At 41.0% G+C, this 15066-nt stretch overlaps 1 protein-coding gene across 1 annotated transcript; it reads right to left on the reverse strand.

Moving 5' to 3' along the window:
- Positions 1 to 350: 350 nt before the first annotated feature.
- On the reverse strand, positions 351 to 6674 carry LOC105437532 (myosin-binding protein C, cardiac-type-like). The gene is made up of 6 exons (XM_030994017.1): positions 6506 to 6674; positions 5995 to 6051; positions 3292 to 3606; positions 2409 to 2717; positions 1330 to 1438; positions 351 to 538 (listed from the first exon to the last, which is right to left on the reverse strand). The coding sequence occupies exons 1-6, from the start codon at positions 6570 to 6572 to the stop codon at positions 523 to 525; spliced, it is 873 nt and encodes a 290-aa protein (XP_030849877.1). The 5' UTR covers positions 6573 to 6674; the 3' UTR covers positions 351 to 522.
- Positions 6675 to 15066: the final 8392 nt, after the last annotated feature.

The following is a 15066-nucleotide window of genomic DNA, read 5'->3' on the forward strand; positions in this document are numbered from 1 at the left end:
CAAAACAAACACTGGCAAATTATTATTCAATAAAGTCTGAGAATGTATACTATTATCTGGATCTATTAGGAATAAATCACTGTCAAAATATATTCCAACTATATGAGCGACAGTGTAGTAAGGTATAATACAAAATGTACAAACGTTAATAACTTAATGTCAAAGTAATGTTTACATATATACAGGCGCGTACGCAGGGGGGTGTTTTGGGGGTTAACCCCCCCCCCCCCTTGGCATTTTTTATGTGTGTATTTTTAAGAAAACCCCCCTAAAACCCCCCTTTGTTTTGTTTAAACCCCCCCCCCCCCTTGAAAAAAATCCTGCGTACGCCCCTGCATATATACATATAATAACGAACTTTATATTGTTATAACATATTACTATAAATTTAAAGTACTGTCCGAAGTATCTGTGGAAAATGTGGAGGAGACAACAATCATAAGCGATGCTTAAGTAGGATGGCAGCATGACAATTAGGATGGTTCGTGACAACAGATCTTGTGCATGAGGTTCACCGTGTCGTCAAATAACACAGCGGCTGCAGATTAAGTAGGAATAAACAAACATGAAACAAGAGAATTAAATTGATTGAACACTTCAAAAACATAATTTACAAAAGCATATTTACATGCTACAAAATACACTACATAGAATCATAATAATACAAGTAAATATTCTTTGTTCAGGTGTGAGTTACTTGTGAGTATATAGTACGAACATAATAGCCCGAATTCACAAAGGAAGGTTTGTCGACAAACCAGGTTTTCGTACGTCATATGACGCGTTTTGACGCGGTTTTTACAAACCTGGTTTGTCAAAACGCGTCAAAACGCGTCATATGACCCACGAAAACCTTGGTTCGTCGACAAACCTTCTTTTGTGAATTTGGGCCCACGAGTATAATTGAATGAGTAACATTCAATAAAGTATAGCGTGATGTAGATGGTGACCGCAAATATCATGATTATAACAGTAGAAAAGTAATGGTAGTAGTAAAGTTCACCCCTGTTTCTATTACTATTATTTATGTACGGCCAACTGTTCGTAGTTCTTCTCCTACTTCTTTTTCATTTTCTTCTTCTTCTTCTTCTTTTAATCTTTAAAGGGCTATGTAGCCTATAATGGCTACATAATTATGTAGAAAGATTACCAGTTGTTTATACATGCAGGCGCACTAAACAACAAGCGAGATGAGTGAGCCTACCAGTATATCTTAAGCACTTTCATATCCAAAATTCAATCTTACAATTACTGTACAGACAGATTTAAAAGGGTATATTTTTTTCTGTAATTGCATCTCGCGGTTTTATTAATAAATTATTAGCCTACCATATAAGAATAACTAGTTGCAAGAACACGATGGATGAGAGGGCAGGTAAAGCAATAATGCATCCCGCTCGGCACGGGGGCGTTGTTGATGTCGATAAAGATGTTGGCTCTGTGGATATGTTTCAGTAAAAAGAAAGACAAAATTGTAATAGTTAAGATCATCGTTGCATGCACAGAGGCCCGAATTCACAAAGCAAGGTTTGAGCTCAGACCAAGGTTTGACCTCAAACCTCCTTTTGTTTCGCCAAACCTCCTTTTGTTATTTACAAACCTGGTTTGTAAATAACAAAGGGAGGTTTGGCGAAACAAAAGGAGGTTTGAGCTCAAACCTTGCTTTGTGAATTCGGGCCATAGTGTTTACATGACTGACGATACACCAATCATGGTTCTAAGACGATTACCCTCTGGACAATCACCCCCGGCCAATTATCAACGGGACAGTATCCCCCAAGGACTATTACCCCCCGAAAATCCCCAAGGATAATTATCCCCCCCCCCCCCGAAGACAATACCACCCCCCCCCCCCCTCCTCCAGAGAATTACTCCCAAGAAAATTACCACCCGAGGATAGTTACCCCCCCCCCCTCAATCAAACCTTCCCAGAGGACAATTCGCCCTGAAAATTACCCTCTTGGACAATCACCCCCCCCCCCCCCCTCCCCCCGAAAGAAAAAAAAAACGACTTATTATCAGGGTGGGTTATCAGGGGGTGATTTTTCGGGGGATGATTTTCCACTGGGTAAATGTCCTGATACAATTGAATACGTTTTGTTCGTAGATTGCATCGTTCCTAAAGGTTCGTTCAGATATGAAACGGTGAACCACCGAAAAAAAAACCTTCGCACGACCTTTTTTTTGCATTTAAATGAATGGCAACAAAGCTCCTTGGCTCTGTGCACTATAAAGAGACAAAAATGTGAAACATATTACAACTTACGTCATAAAAAAACGCCATAATTTTGCCTCGTCATATATGAACGAGGATTTTTGACTGATGTTGAGCAAAATACACAACCCAAGAACCTTGAATGAATAAAATAATTCATGGTTTAGTTAAGATAGTTAAACCTCAAACTCACCATGGTCCTCTGTTGACTGGCTGATCTCCCGACCCCGTTCTCCTTCTCCGCCGGAGCAGTGCAGAATTATAACATTTATCCCGTAGAGGGCGCCAGCATCCAGCCTCTCGATCGTATATTCGAAATCATATTCATCTTCATCGAAGGGAACGAATCCGACTCTCGTCCATGACTCTGAAGCCGGAGGCATCAGCTCGACGATGAACCCGCATACGGGCCCGTCGCCGTCGTAATACCCCTTCCATTCGATCTCAATCGTAGATGTAGTGACGTTCTTAACTCGGGGTGGTGACGAGAGATGTGGCAGGGCTGTTATAAAGGGAGGAAGAGAGAGAGAGGGGAGGGAGAGAGAGAGAGAGAGAGAGAGAGAGAGAGAGAGAGAAGGAGACAAATAAGGAGACAGAATTGAGACAGAGAGGATACAGAGAAAGAAAAAAAGGAGAAGAAAGAAAAGGAAGAAGAAATTGATTATTTTTGTTTTCTATTTACCCATCCACAGGGTTCCTTTATTAATCATAAACATAATCATTTTTACCAAAGACGGCACCTACACTATTCCATGACTTGGCATATAAATATTCAAAGAGTAAAATATTACAAAATTAGAATGGCGGCAAAGCGACATAATTATAAGATATTCAACTTGACAAAATATAATTTGTACACCAGGGAGTGGAGAATGTGCATACATTGTGTGCGGGTAAGCCTGAATCCTATGACCGGGGTAATAATATATATATATCTGTAAAGCGCTTTGAGAGGGCCTTCGGTCTTGAAAAGCGCTATATAAGAACTAGCTATTATTATTATTATTATAAAAACAAACACGCAAACTGAACATAGACACTAAGGAAGATGTAATAAATTAAAACCCCAAACTCACCAATGTCCTCTGTTGATTGGCTTATCTCCGGACCCCTTTCTCCTGCTCCGCCGGAGCAGTTCAGAATTAAAACACTTATATCGTAGAGGGCGTCGGCTTCGAGTCTCTCAATCGTGTATTCGAAATCGTTCTCATCTTCATCGAAGGAAACGAATCCGACTCTCGTCCATGACATTGAACCATGAGGTTTAATCTCGACGATGAACCCGCATACGGGTCCGTCGCCATGGTAAGCTCCCTCCCATTCTATCTCAATCGTGGATGTAGTGACGTTCTTAACTCGGGGTGGTGACGAGAGATGTGGCATGGCTGTTTCTAAGGGATGAAGAGAGAAAGAGAGAGAGATAAAGAGAGAGAGAGAGAGAGAGAGAGAGAAGAAAAGAAAGGAGAGAGTTGCATGTATAAATATATTACCATTTTATGCCAGCAGGGTTAGAATGAGTTTAATTCTTTTTTAATTTTTAGTTTTATTGAGTTATTAAGTTCCGGATTTGGACAAAATTTTATTATAAAAAAACCTGCATTGATGATTGAATTATTCTAATATCAATATTATGATTTTGCATATTAAACTATTGCATGTCTTCAAAATAACATGCTAAGAGAACTCCAAAAAGTGTATTTTTATAAACAGCCATCATCCTTTGATGGACGTAGTATTCTCTGGAGGTAGACATTACATTTATTTATATTGGCAACTTTCTGTTTGTCAATTACAGCTTTCCCTCACTGTGCCCTGCGTGTCCCCGTGGATGGCCATTCTGACAGACTGTGTACTATGCAGATGACAATGTTACTCTCTTTAATCTCTATTGAAATAAATGTAAATTACTCAGGAGAGTGAGCCTAGCTAGAATAAACAAGGAAATTCGTTTTTTTTCTTCTGGGCCCCTAATTACGGAGTGAGGGAGTGAGGAAGGGGGTTGTCAGACTTACAGCCGGTTTTGATCTGTTTCCCCATATTTGATTCACTTTTATTATTGCTATTTATTGTAGGGGTTATTAACAAGAATGTATAACTACCTTCAAGTGAGTGTAGAGAGTGAGACGAGAAATCAGCTTTAGTTTAAAGATAGGATTACAATGCATAATTCAGACATAAGCTTTTCATTCATGCATTCAGAGGTATTTTAGTTTTGATCATCATAATAAATACTATGAGAATGGTGTTTAAACGTCCTCATTTCGTGCTTGAATGATACATGCCTACAATTTCCCTTAGCTTTGTTTATTAAGGATTGCTTTAATGATTCTAAATGCAGAAAACATTTCTGAGAAATGATATATAAGATTTTTTCTTTGGGGCACGTGCCCCCTGTGCCCCCGCCCCCCCCCCCCTCCCGCCCCCCCCCCCCCCGGATCCGCCACTGACATTAGTAATGTTCTCTTTGGCTCATGATATTGCGCAATGTACATGTATTGGGACATGGGTCATGTACATGTATGCGAAATGTACACTACATTGGGATTGACTGTGTGCAATCCCAACGTAGGCCGCATACACGGGGAATCCCCACTATTGTATGACTAGTATAACTAGTGTCAATTTGAGATCAGAACAGTTTGTAGATTACAAAATGTTGTATATGCAGATACCTTTTTTCTCATCTCTTCGTTCCTTACATGATTTTCTTATACCTTACGTATAAAAAACTTTTTTTTTCAATTTTTTTTTTTAATGATTCCAAAACAATACAAATCATTCTTAGAAATATTGTTGTTTTTCATTTTGATATGATTTAATACATTTTCAATACATAGATTGTACGATTGATTGATTGATGAAGAAACAATTAAAATCAGTTGTAATATAAAACGAATAACCCCATCCAACCAAGCACACTATTCCCCCACCCCCCCCCCCCCCCCAACAAAAAAATAAATAATAATAATAAAAATAAATAAATGTGACACACGACACACAAAAACACACACCACCCGACCACACTTCCACATACATATCACACACTGTTCCTAGCCTCCTCAGAATACCCAAAATAGGAACGACAGAATAATAGAAATAATCTATGAAAAAAAATGAATAAATAATCAAAACGAGGTTTCAATAACAAGTATATTGACACACTCGCAGCTAGCCCACACCCATAATCAGTACACACACGTACACGCCGTAGCATGTTATTTTGCCTTGTTAGTATAAACGAGCATTTAAAGACCGTCAATACTACTGGGATAGAAGGGATCAGACCACCCAGCCAGGTCACTGACAGGTGGCTATCTCATCAACTCAGCTCTCAACTAACATAAGAAAAAGAGGATCATGGGGGACCAACAGGCACCGATTGGGGAAGTTTTCTATATAGAGGGAGCAAGTAGCTACAAGGAGAACAGTGGGGCTTTACATGTTCACAGCCCACAACATAATCATAACACACGCGCACACGCCCTAGCAAATTCTTTAGTCCACTTAGTATCAAAACAATACAAATACTTCTTCAAAATGCAATTCTATTTCATCATAAAAACATTGTTCAATTAACTTAATACATGTACAGTTCATAAATTACGATTGAAAGAAATGAATGAAATCAGTTATGATTAAAAACAAATTATAATCCTCTCCCTTACTCCCAACCCCAAACAAAACCCACTACCATCTGCAACTAGGGCTTCTGCGGATTTGTGTAAAGCAGGACTTACGTGGAATGGACATTACGTTTACCAAAATATATTAATACTCACTTGGGTTGTTATTTCCTTTCTTATTCCAGGGCATATATATGTGCACGACAGAATGAACTAAATAAAAAGAAAATAAATACATTATTGTTCTTTCACATACAATAAATACTCATCAAATGTCATCAGTATCATGGTGTGAGGCTATTTAATGCGCAAAATAACATTTGGAAATCTATATTTAATCTAAAGAGTCATAGAGATGGATCATTAAAGGACCCCAAGGAAGAACAGTAGTGTTCTATAAACACTGCTGAATTGGGCTTTCCACCGATTTTTGTATAAATATTTCATTTTGTATATTTTACTATGTACATGTATCATATTTTTATCTGATTTCGGAAATAAAAACAACAACAACAACAGGAGTTCTGAGAAGATATAAACTCTACCTATCGAGAATAATAAATATTGTGACAATCATTTCATGAAAAGAGGTTAAGAAAAATCATTCCAACATTATGGGTGACAAACTGACAGTTTACATGTAGATTAGTTATTCACAAATACTTACTGGCTACTGAACAGAGGATGAGACTCGAAATGAGCCCCACACATTGATATATTTTATTTTCGCACATCTTTAGAGTCCAATTGAATTTGAAGCTTATAGATGAAATGCGCGTTGAAAACTATTATACAGTCGGGAGTGATCTGCTTCGAAACGTGACAACAAAAGAAGGCATCGGAGTTTACACTGAGCCGTCAACAATCCTGCAATATTCGACTCCGCACAGATGACAATGCACTGCTCAATGGCCGGGATTCCCCACCGGTAGAGGTCAGTGGGATTCCCCCAACGGTCGATGCATAATTTAGGGTTTCCTGCAACTGCAATATCCGACTCCGCGCCTTACAATGACAAACGCATTGCAATATGAAGTAGGCCTATAGGGTATTCGCCCTAAGGCCTTGCCTTTTGACACAAAACGACTCGATTTGGTTTCTTAATTCATTAATTCATTTCATTTATTACCAAATTTCAAATATATTGTACTTCGCCATAAATATACCATAAACTAGTGACAAATGGAGCCAACACATCGCAAACGCTAGTCTAGGTTATCCCTGTTCAATAAATCAATGATCAAGAAGAATTATTTGACCACGTAAAAGTATTTACGATTTCTACTAATCAATTTTTAATCTGATTTATTATCATGAAATATTAATACATAATAATTATAACTCAAACATATGACACAATCTAATCAAAATATGTCACAATAATGCGATTTATATTGTACAATACAAGTACATGTATAGTACCTTTAACCATATATAGCCAGGAGGCTTTAATAAGCTTAAATAAGCCCCCCACCCCCCCCCCCTACTTTTTTGCGATAATTTGTTAACGTAAACAAAAAATCTTGCGCTTAAATTGTATATTTTTTTTCTTTCCAGTCTTTCGCATCTTAAAACAATAAAATGAAATAGGACCCACCGTTAGAAAGTCACGCGACCTTTTGTCTTTGCATGTCAGCCCCGAATCGCTCATTTTCGTGATTTGTGTACAGAACATATTGAAATATCCTTTTTCCAAAAAAAGAGATAAAACATTGGTCTTGTTTATAGTTTATAGTTTAGGTGTTTGTTTTGGGGTCAAAATAATTGAATTATAGTTAGAAATGAATAAAATAACAAAAACAAAAAAGAAATACATAAGAAATTGTCTAAACAATACATGACCTAAGGAATAACCTGCCTCTTCCAAATGTTGTTGTTGTATTATTATTCCAAATGGATCTATGTAGTAAAAATGAATTGAATTGATAACACACTAGCAATTCAGCAATTCAGCATTAATATTTATTCAATTCCATTACCAAGATTTATTCATTAAGAAATCTAAAGAAGAAGGACTATTTCAGTATTAAAGCGCTTTCCTAATTGCGTGATAGCCCGGGATGGAAGGGGTGTAGATGATTACAACGGAATAATGATAATGACGATGGTGATGATGATGATGATAATGATGGTGATGATGATGATGATGATGATGATGATGATGATAAAGATGATGGTGATGATGATGATGATGATAATGATGATGATAATGATGATGATTGATAATGATGATAATGGTGATGATGATGATGATGGCGATGATGATGATGATGACGATGCTAATGATGATGGTGATGATGATGATAATGATGGTGATGATGATGATGATGATAATGATGATGATGATAATGATGATGATGATAATGATGATGATGATGATGATAATGATAATGATAATGATGATAATGATGATGATGATAATGATGATGATGATGAATTTGAGCTCACATGTATCTCCTTCAGTATATGGTTGATATGCTCTCTCTTTGAAGTAAAAGGAGGCACTAGCAAGTTCACCAGCTGTACAGGCATGTTTCTATAATAGTCACAAACCTACCCCTAACCCTAACCACAATCCTAACCTTAACTCTAACCCTAATTCTAACCCTTACCCTAAACCTGATGCAAATGGCACTGCGTGCAAATGGATGCAAACTATCTACCTTAGCTATATTACTATGTGGCTATTAATGTGTAGAAACGTGCCTCTACTCATTACTACGCGACTGTAACACGTTTAGCCCATCGCCTGCTTCTCGCTCTTAATTCATCTCGTGCCAGTCTCTTCTTCACTATTGTGACACGGCCCGTGCTTAATTAGATGCTTGCATGGTGATGTAGATATACAGTAGGCTTGCGGGTGCACAATGTGAGAGAGAGAGGATTGAGGCGTCCTGAAAAGGACTCTCGGTAATCTTTCTTGAGGGTGTGTATTCCTGAAAAGGACTGTTGTTGTTAAAGGCTCTTTTCATTCAAGGTTGAATATTTGATCCTTTTCTAAAAGCCAATTCATGCGGCAATCAAGTTCATGGGAATCCCCATGACGTTAGCCTTTAGTCAAGGCACTCGTGCTGTATTTCTCTAAACGCGCCCGAATACATAGACTAATCGCGCGACGACTGTAATCTGTGGGACGAGATGCGCCTTGGTGCGGCTCGGTCCAGCGATCACTGCTGTAAAGCCACACTGCGTTAGTCTATTTTCAGACCCTGCTCGGCAGACAAGCAGCACGCGAGGCCTTGTCCAAAGGCTACCACGACGTTTTTTTTTTGTTTTTTTGTAGCATTGTTTTATTATATTCATTCAGTACAAAATATATAACAAACAGATATACAGCTTTATTGATTTATATAACATGAAAATATAAAGAAAATTGTACATCTCTCAAAAATACATAAGATAGTTTAATTCACAGTACATCATGTTTTCAAATTAATTATACTGAACGAATATTATAAATCAAAGAGTTACCTACAGACAGACAGACACACCACACACGCTCACATAGTCAGACCCACATACAAACTTACATATCCCCCTTCCCCCTTCATTCCAAAGCTCAACAAATCCCCCCTCCCTTCCCGAGCATTCACATCTACATATTTGTTGGAAATCCTGTCTCTTCCTTTTCCTTGAGACCAAATTATATATTTTAAAAAAATGTCTGAGTCTGAGAAAGAATTATTTGCCTCGCCTTCCTTAACTGTGGAAGTTGTCCCATTTTCTGAAGTGAAGTGTTAAAGTGCCTCTCTCCACCGCTAATTCCTTTTCTTCTTGCCTATTTTCTATAATTCTTTTTTTGATTTCTTGAGGAATTGGGGGTCTATTTTTTAGTTGAACTATATTTAAAAATCATATGTTTTGTTAAAAGAATAATGTGATTTAACAGTTGTTCTTCTCCCGCATTGGATCTTTTTATCCCGATATGAATTTCTTGCCAGTGTAGATTTTTTTTTTTTTTTTTTTTTTTTTTGGGGGGGGGGGGGGGGGCTGTGCGTAGACGATTGCGCAATGTGTAACGTCATAATGGAAGCAAATAGAAGCTGTGTCATTTATGTAACTCCTTTTGTTGGTTTAGGTATGACGTGCAGCTTGGGCTAAAAAGGACATTTTAGAATGTAACGGCATACGTAATATGAGTGAAAATTGGAGTTCACATTTTAGTGCACAACAATTGGCAGGAATAAAACACTGGCAGTTTACAAGATTAACATTTGAAAAAGAAAAATTGACTGTAAATTTGCGAATAATGAATATTTTTCAATAAGGAAAGTTTTAATTTTGATTCTCAAAACATTTTTCAGGCTCTTTTAACAGTTTTTAGGTTTTTACGGTGTCTATTCCTGCAACGCCCTTTAAGTAAACATAAATAAAATTACACAATTTCAATTCTTAAATTATGGTCACACAATGCTTATTTATATCGAATAAGAAATAAACAAACTGCCCCTCCCCCAAGCATGGACGGATCCAGTCGGCGGCAAAGTGTGGGGGGGGGGGGGGGCAAATCTCGAGAAAACATTTAGCGGCGAATAAGCAAAAAAGAAAAATTAGTGTGATCACTAAATGACAATCACTAGAAATAATGAGGGCAGCTTTTGCTGGGCAAAAGGCCAACGTACAAAGCTCCCAACGTGCGTAACAATTGTTGTTTGGAAAGACTGCAGAATACCCCGCCACTGCTCAATACCTAATAGTAGTGGAGAGCCAACGTCCAACGACCCCTCCCCCCCCCCCTACTCAGTGTTATTTAGGGTATACGCATATGCATGTTCCCTCCTTTTGAAAACACCCCCCTATAAGTCCGGTGTGTAAAGTCAATACGGTCGGATTTTTGTGTAGTACGAGCCGGACTTTGGTGCGTGAAAAGTACCCCTTTACCGGACATTTTGTTAACACGCATGGTATCCCTCCGTTCACGGTGTGGGGGGGGGGGGGGGGGGGGCGATGTACTCTCAGGTCAGTGAAAGACCTATGATATATCAATGAAATATACAAGTAAAGTTAGGTCAACACTGCCAGCGAAGGCATCGAGGTAAATGTGTCTGTACAATTAGCAATATCTGAAGTGAATAGGAGGAACTTCTCGCACGTGCATGAAAAGGGTCAATACATTTACCAGAGATGAAAAGGGCCAATACATTTACCAGAGATGAAAAGGGCATTCATGAGAAGGGGAAGGGGCTCTTTCTTAATGGGGCATTTTTCATTAGGAAACGGGGCACTTATTAGAAAGGGTAGAGGCTCTTTTTTAATGGGGGCACTTTTCATTAGGAAACGGGGCACTTATTAGAAAGGTAAAGGGGCACTTGTGAAACATAAGGTGCGCTTATCTTTAAGAATGGGGGTAGTCATTAAAAGGGGAAGGGGCACTTGTTACAGTAAAAGAGACACCTTTCAGATATAAATGGGGCAATTATCAAAGGTGAAGGGGGCACTTATCAAAAAAGAAAAGGGGCCCTTCTGGTACCGAAAAAGGGGCATTACTTTAGTATTTAGAGATTAAGAAGGGCACTTATGAGAATGGAAAATGGACACTTTTTGCAAAGGAAAATGGGACCTTGTCGAAGAAAAAGATGCACCTGTGAAAATAAAAGGGCACTTATCAGAGGTGAAAAGGAGAAGATGCACTGTTACAAATTAGAAGGGGCACTTTTGACATTAAAAGGGGCCCTATTCCTATGTAAAAAGGGGCACTTTTCGGGTATTTGAAAAAGTTGGGGCACTGTGCCCCCTGTGCCCCCCCCCCCCCCCCGTGAGTCAGTCTAGTCAATTGCCCTAGTATAGGCATATACATACAAATCTACCCCGAACCCTTATCCCAAAGCCAAACCCTAACCGGCCTAACCCTAACTCTAGTCCCTGTAACCCTAACCGGCCGTAGGCCTACCCTAACCCTAACTCCGTAACCCTAACCTAGCCCTAACCCTAGACGTAGCTGGATGCATGGGATCGCATACATGTACGTATTTCGTTGGAAAGCCAATGAAGTACAGTGATATAGTGCGATTGCACTGGCCGCCGTGATCACATCGTGACGTGGGTTGTTAGCGGTGGTGCTGACCAACGGTCATAGCGGATGTGCTGAACTACAGAGATTGAAGAGAGAAAGAATGAGATGTAAAATCAACCAACAGACACCCCCTCCCCCCTCCCCCCTAACCCTTGCCGGCCGTTAATTACCCTTACCCTAAGCCTAACCTAGCCCTAACCCTACATCCGTACCTATATCAGTGGCGGATCCAGGAATTTCTTACCGGGGGGGGGGGGGGGCACAAAATCGCATGGGGTGTAATATATGAAAAACGATGGAGCGGAGCGACCAAGCGGGGGTGGGTCTGGGAGGGGGTCAGAACCCCCTCCGTGAGTAGGAAGCATTTGCAATTTTAGAACCACATTAGGTGCATTTTCCGTACCTATATCAGTGGCGGATCCAGGAATTTCTTACCGGGGGGGGGGGGGCACAAAATCGCATGGGGTGTAATATATGAAAAACGATGGAGCGGAGCGACCAAGCGGGGGTGGGTCTGGGAGGGGGTCAGAACCCCCTCCGTGAGTAGGAAGCATTTGCAATTTTAGAACCACATTAGGTGCATTTTCAGGCACTTCCTGGAGTAATAATGACGTAAAATTGCTTTCTCCTACCCCCTCAAAGAGTAGGGATCCAGGGGCGGATGATGGGATCTGGCTTTTTGCTAAAGGGGGGGGGGGGGTTGACCCAATGACGACACGGAGCATCGTCCACGAGCCGCGAAGCGGCGAGGCGATTTTTTGTTGTTGTTGCTATTTTGAACCCCCGTAAGTGATGTTTTCCTGGCATCTACTGACACAATGGAGACCATACAAAGCAGTGCATGTTAACGTCTTTTTAAATCAAGTAACAGTTTGAGGGGGGTTCGACCCAATGACGATGGGGAGCATCGTCCACGAGCCGCAAGGTCCGAGCCGCGTATCGGCGAGGCGATTTTTTGTTGTTGGGGGGGGGGGGGGGGGGCTATTTTGAACCCCCGTAAGTGATGTTTTCCTGGCATCTATTGAGTCAGACGCAATGGAGACCATAAAAAGCAGTGCATGATAGTAAGTCTTTTTAAATCAGGTAACAGTTTAAGGGGGGTCGACCCAAAGACGATGCAGAGCATTGTCCACGAGTCGCGTAGCGGCGAGGCGATTTTTTGGGGTGCTATTTTGAACCCCGTAAGTGATGTTTTCCTGGCATCTATAAAGGCCTACTAACACAATGGAGACCATAAAAAGCAGTGCATGATAACGTCTTTTTAAATCAAGTAACAGTTTGAGGGGGGTTCGACCCAATGACGATGGGGAGCATCGTCCACAAGCCGCAAGGTCCGAGCCGCGTATCGGCGAGGCGATTTTTTGTTGTTGGGGGGGGGGGGGGGGGGCTATTTTGAACCCCCGTAAGTGATGTTTTCCTGGCATCTATTGAGTCAGACGCAATGGAGACCATAAAAAGCAGTGTATGATAATTACGTCTTTTTAAATCAAGTAACAGTTTAAGGGGGGTCGACCCAAAGACCATGCAGAGCATTGTCCACAAGCCGCGTAGCGGCGAGGCAATTTTTTGGGGTGCTATTTTGATCCCCCGTAAGTGAGGTTTTCCTGGCATCTTTATAGGCCTACTAACACAATGGAGACCATAAAAAGCAGTGCATGATAACGTCTTTTTAAATCAAGTAACAGTTTAAGGGGGGTTCGACCCATGACGATGCGGAGCATCGTCCAAGAGCCACGAAGTCCGAGCCGCGTATAGCGCCGAGGCGAATTTTTTTTTTTTTTTTTTTTTTTTTTTTTTGGGGGGGGGGGGGGGGGGGGGGGGCTATTTTGAACCCCCGTAAGTGATATTTTCCTGGCATATATGCTAACACAATGGAGACCATAAACAGCAGTTCATGATAACGTCTTTTTAAATCAAGTAACATTTTGAGGGGGGGGGGGTGCGCTATACCCAATGAAGATGCGGATACTGTGTGGGTCTGGACACATGATGGCGTTTTTCTATTCACATCACATTTTCACTTGGCAGCCCAAAGGGGGGGGGGGGGGGTTAAACCCCCTAACCCTTCCCCCATCCCCCCACAGATCCGCCACTGGGATCTTTTGCAAACTGGAAGCAATAAGCATTACATGCAGGCGATGGAAAAAAAAGTGCTTGTGAAACGGATAGAAACTTCGCGGCCACAGGGATGACAGAAAATAATATGACAATGAAACCAGCAACTGTGGCAGGATTAATGGCGGGGACCATCTGCATGCTGAAAGAGCACTTAGAATATCGGAAAATTAATTCAAGACTAAGTTATAATTTATATAGAAGTTATAAAGGAGATAAAATCTTTGGTGTTAGTCATGTTCGACTTAAAATTACATAGTGATATCGATTGCACTGGCCGCCGTGATCACATCACATCAGTGGCGGATCCAGGGGGGGGGGGGGGGGCCCGGGGGGCCCGGCCCCCCCCCCCCCCCCCCCTTGAGAAAAAAATCATGTAAAATCACGTGATTTTTACCTTTTTTGGGGGTTGGGCCCCCCCCCCTGGCGCTCAAGGGGGGGGTGCAAATTGAATTTTTTTTTGAGGCTCAAAAAAAAAAAAAAATGTGCTCACCACCCCCCCCCCCCCCCGGCGCGTTTTTCAAATTTTCGGGAGCAAAAAAAAAAAAAAAAAAAAAAAAAAAAAAAAAATTGTGCTCTGTACCCGTGCTCTGTACCCCCCCCCCCCCCCCCCCCACCCCCCCCCCCCCCACTAAGCGACTTTTCGGCCAGCGCGATTTTCAAATTTTTGGGAGCAAAAAAAAAAAAAAAGTTGGGCCCCCTCCCCTAAGAAATCCTGGATCCGCGCCTGCATCACATATCCCTGCCTAACCCTAACCCTAACTCCGTAACCCTAACCTATAGCCCTAACCCTAGCCGTACCTATAGTGCATGCAGTGGATCGCATACATGACTGTAGTTCGTTGGAAAGCCAATGCAAGATATAGATTGCAGTATATATAGGAGATTGAAGAGAGAAAGAATGAGATGTAAAATCAACAAACAGACATTCCCCCTCCCCCCCCCCCCCCCCCCCCCCCCCCCGTCGTATCCCTGAGCTTGAGCTGTATCAACATGGACTTACTATATAGAGAGCTCTCAGACAGTGTGTCATTTACTTTTACTTTTGGGCTTGCTTTTGCAGACTAGCTGCGCTCCTGAATCGAGGGTCAAGATTGTCC

Source organism: Strongylocentrotus purpuratus, unplaced genomic scaffold, assembly GCF_000002235.5.
Source record: "Strongylocentrotus purpuratus isolate Spur 01 unplaced genomic scaffold, Spur_5.0 spur5_scaffold_20, whole genome shotgun sequence".
Taxonomy (NCBI): Eukaryota; Metazoa; Echinodermata; class Echinoidea; order Camarodonta; family Strongylocentrotidae; genus Strongylocentrotus; species Strongylocentrotus purpuratus.

What these genes read in the sequence shown, in the direction of transcription:
- LOC105437532 (XM_030994017.1), bottom strand. Translation starts at nt 6,572, where the DNA reads ATGTGCGAAAATAAAATATATCAATGTGTGGGGCTCATTTCGAGTCTC. An exon ending in GAAAGGAAATAACAACCCAA is followed by an intron (nt 3,607 to 5,994) that starts GTGAGTATTAAT and finishes TTCATCCCTTAG; the next exon opens with AAACAGCCATGCCACATCTC. An exon ending in CCAATCAACAGAGGACATTG is followed by an intron (nt 2,718 to 3,291) that starts GTGAGTTTGGGG and finishes CCTTTATAACAG; the next exon opens with CCCTGCCACATCTCTCGTCA.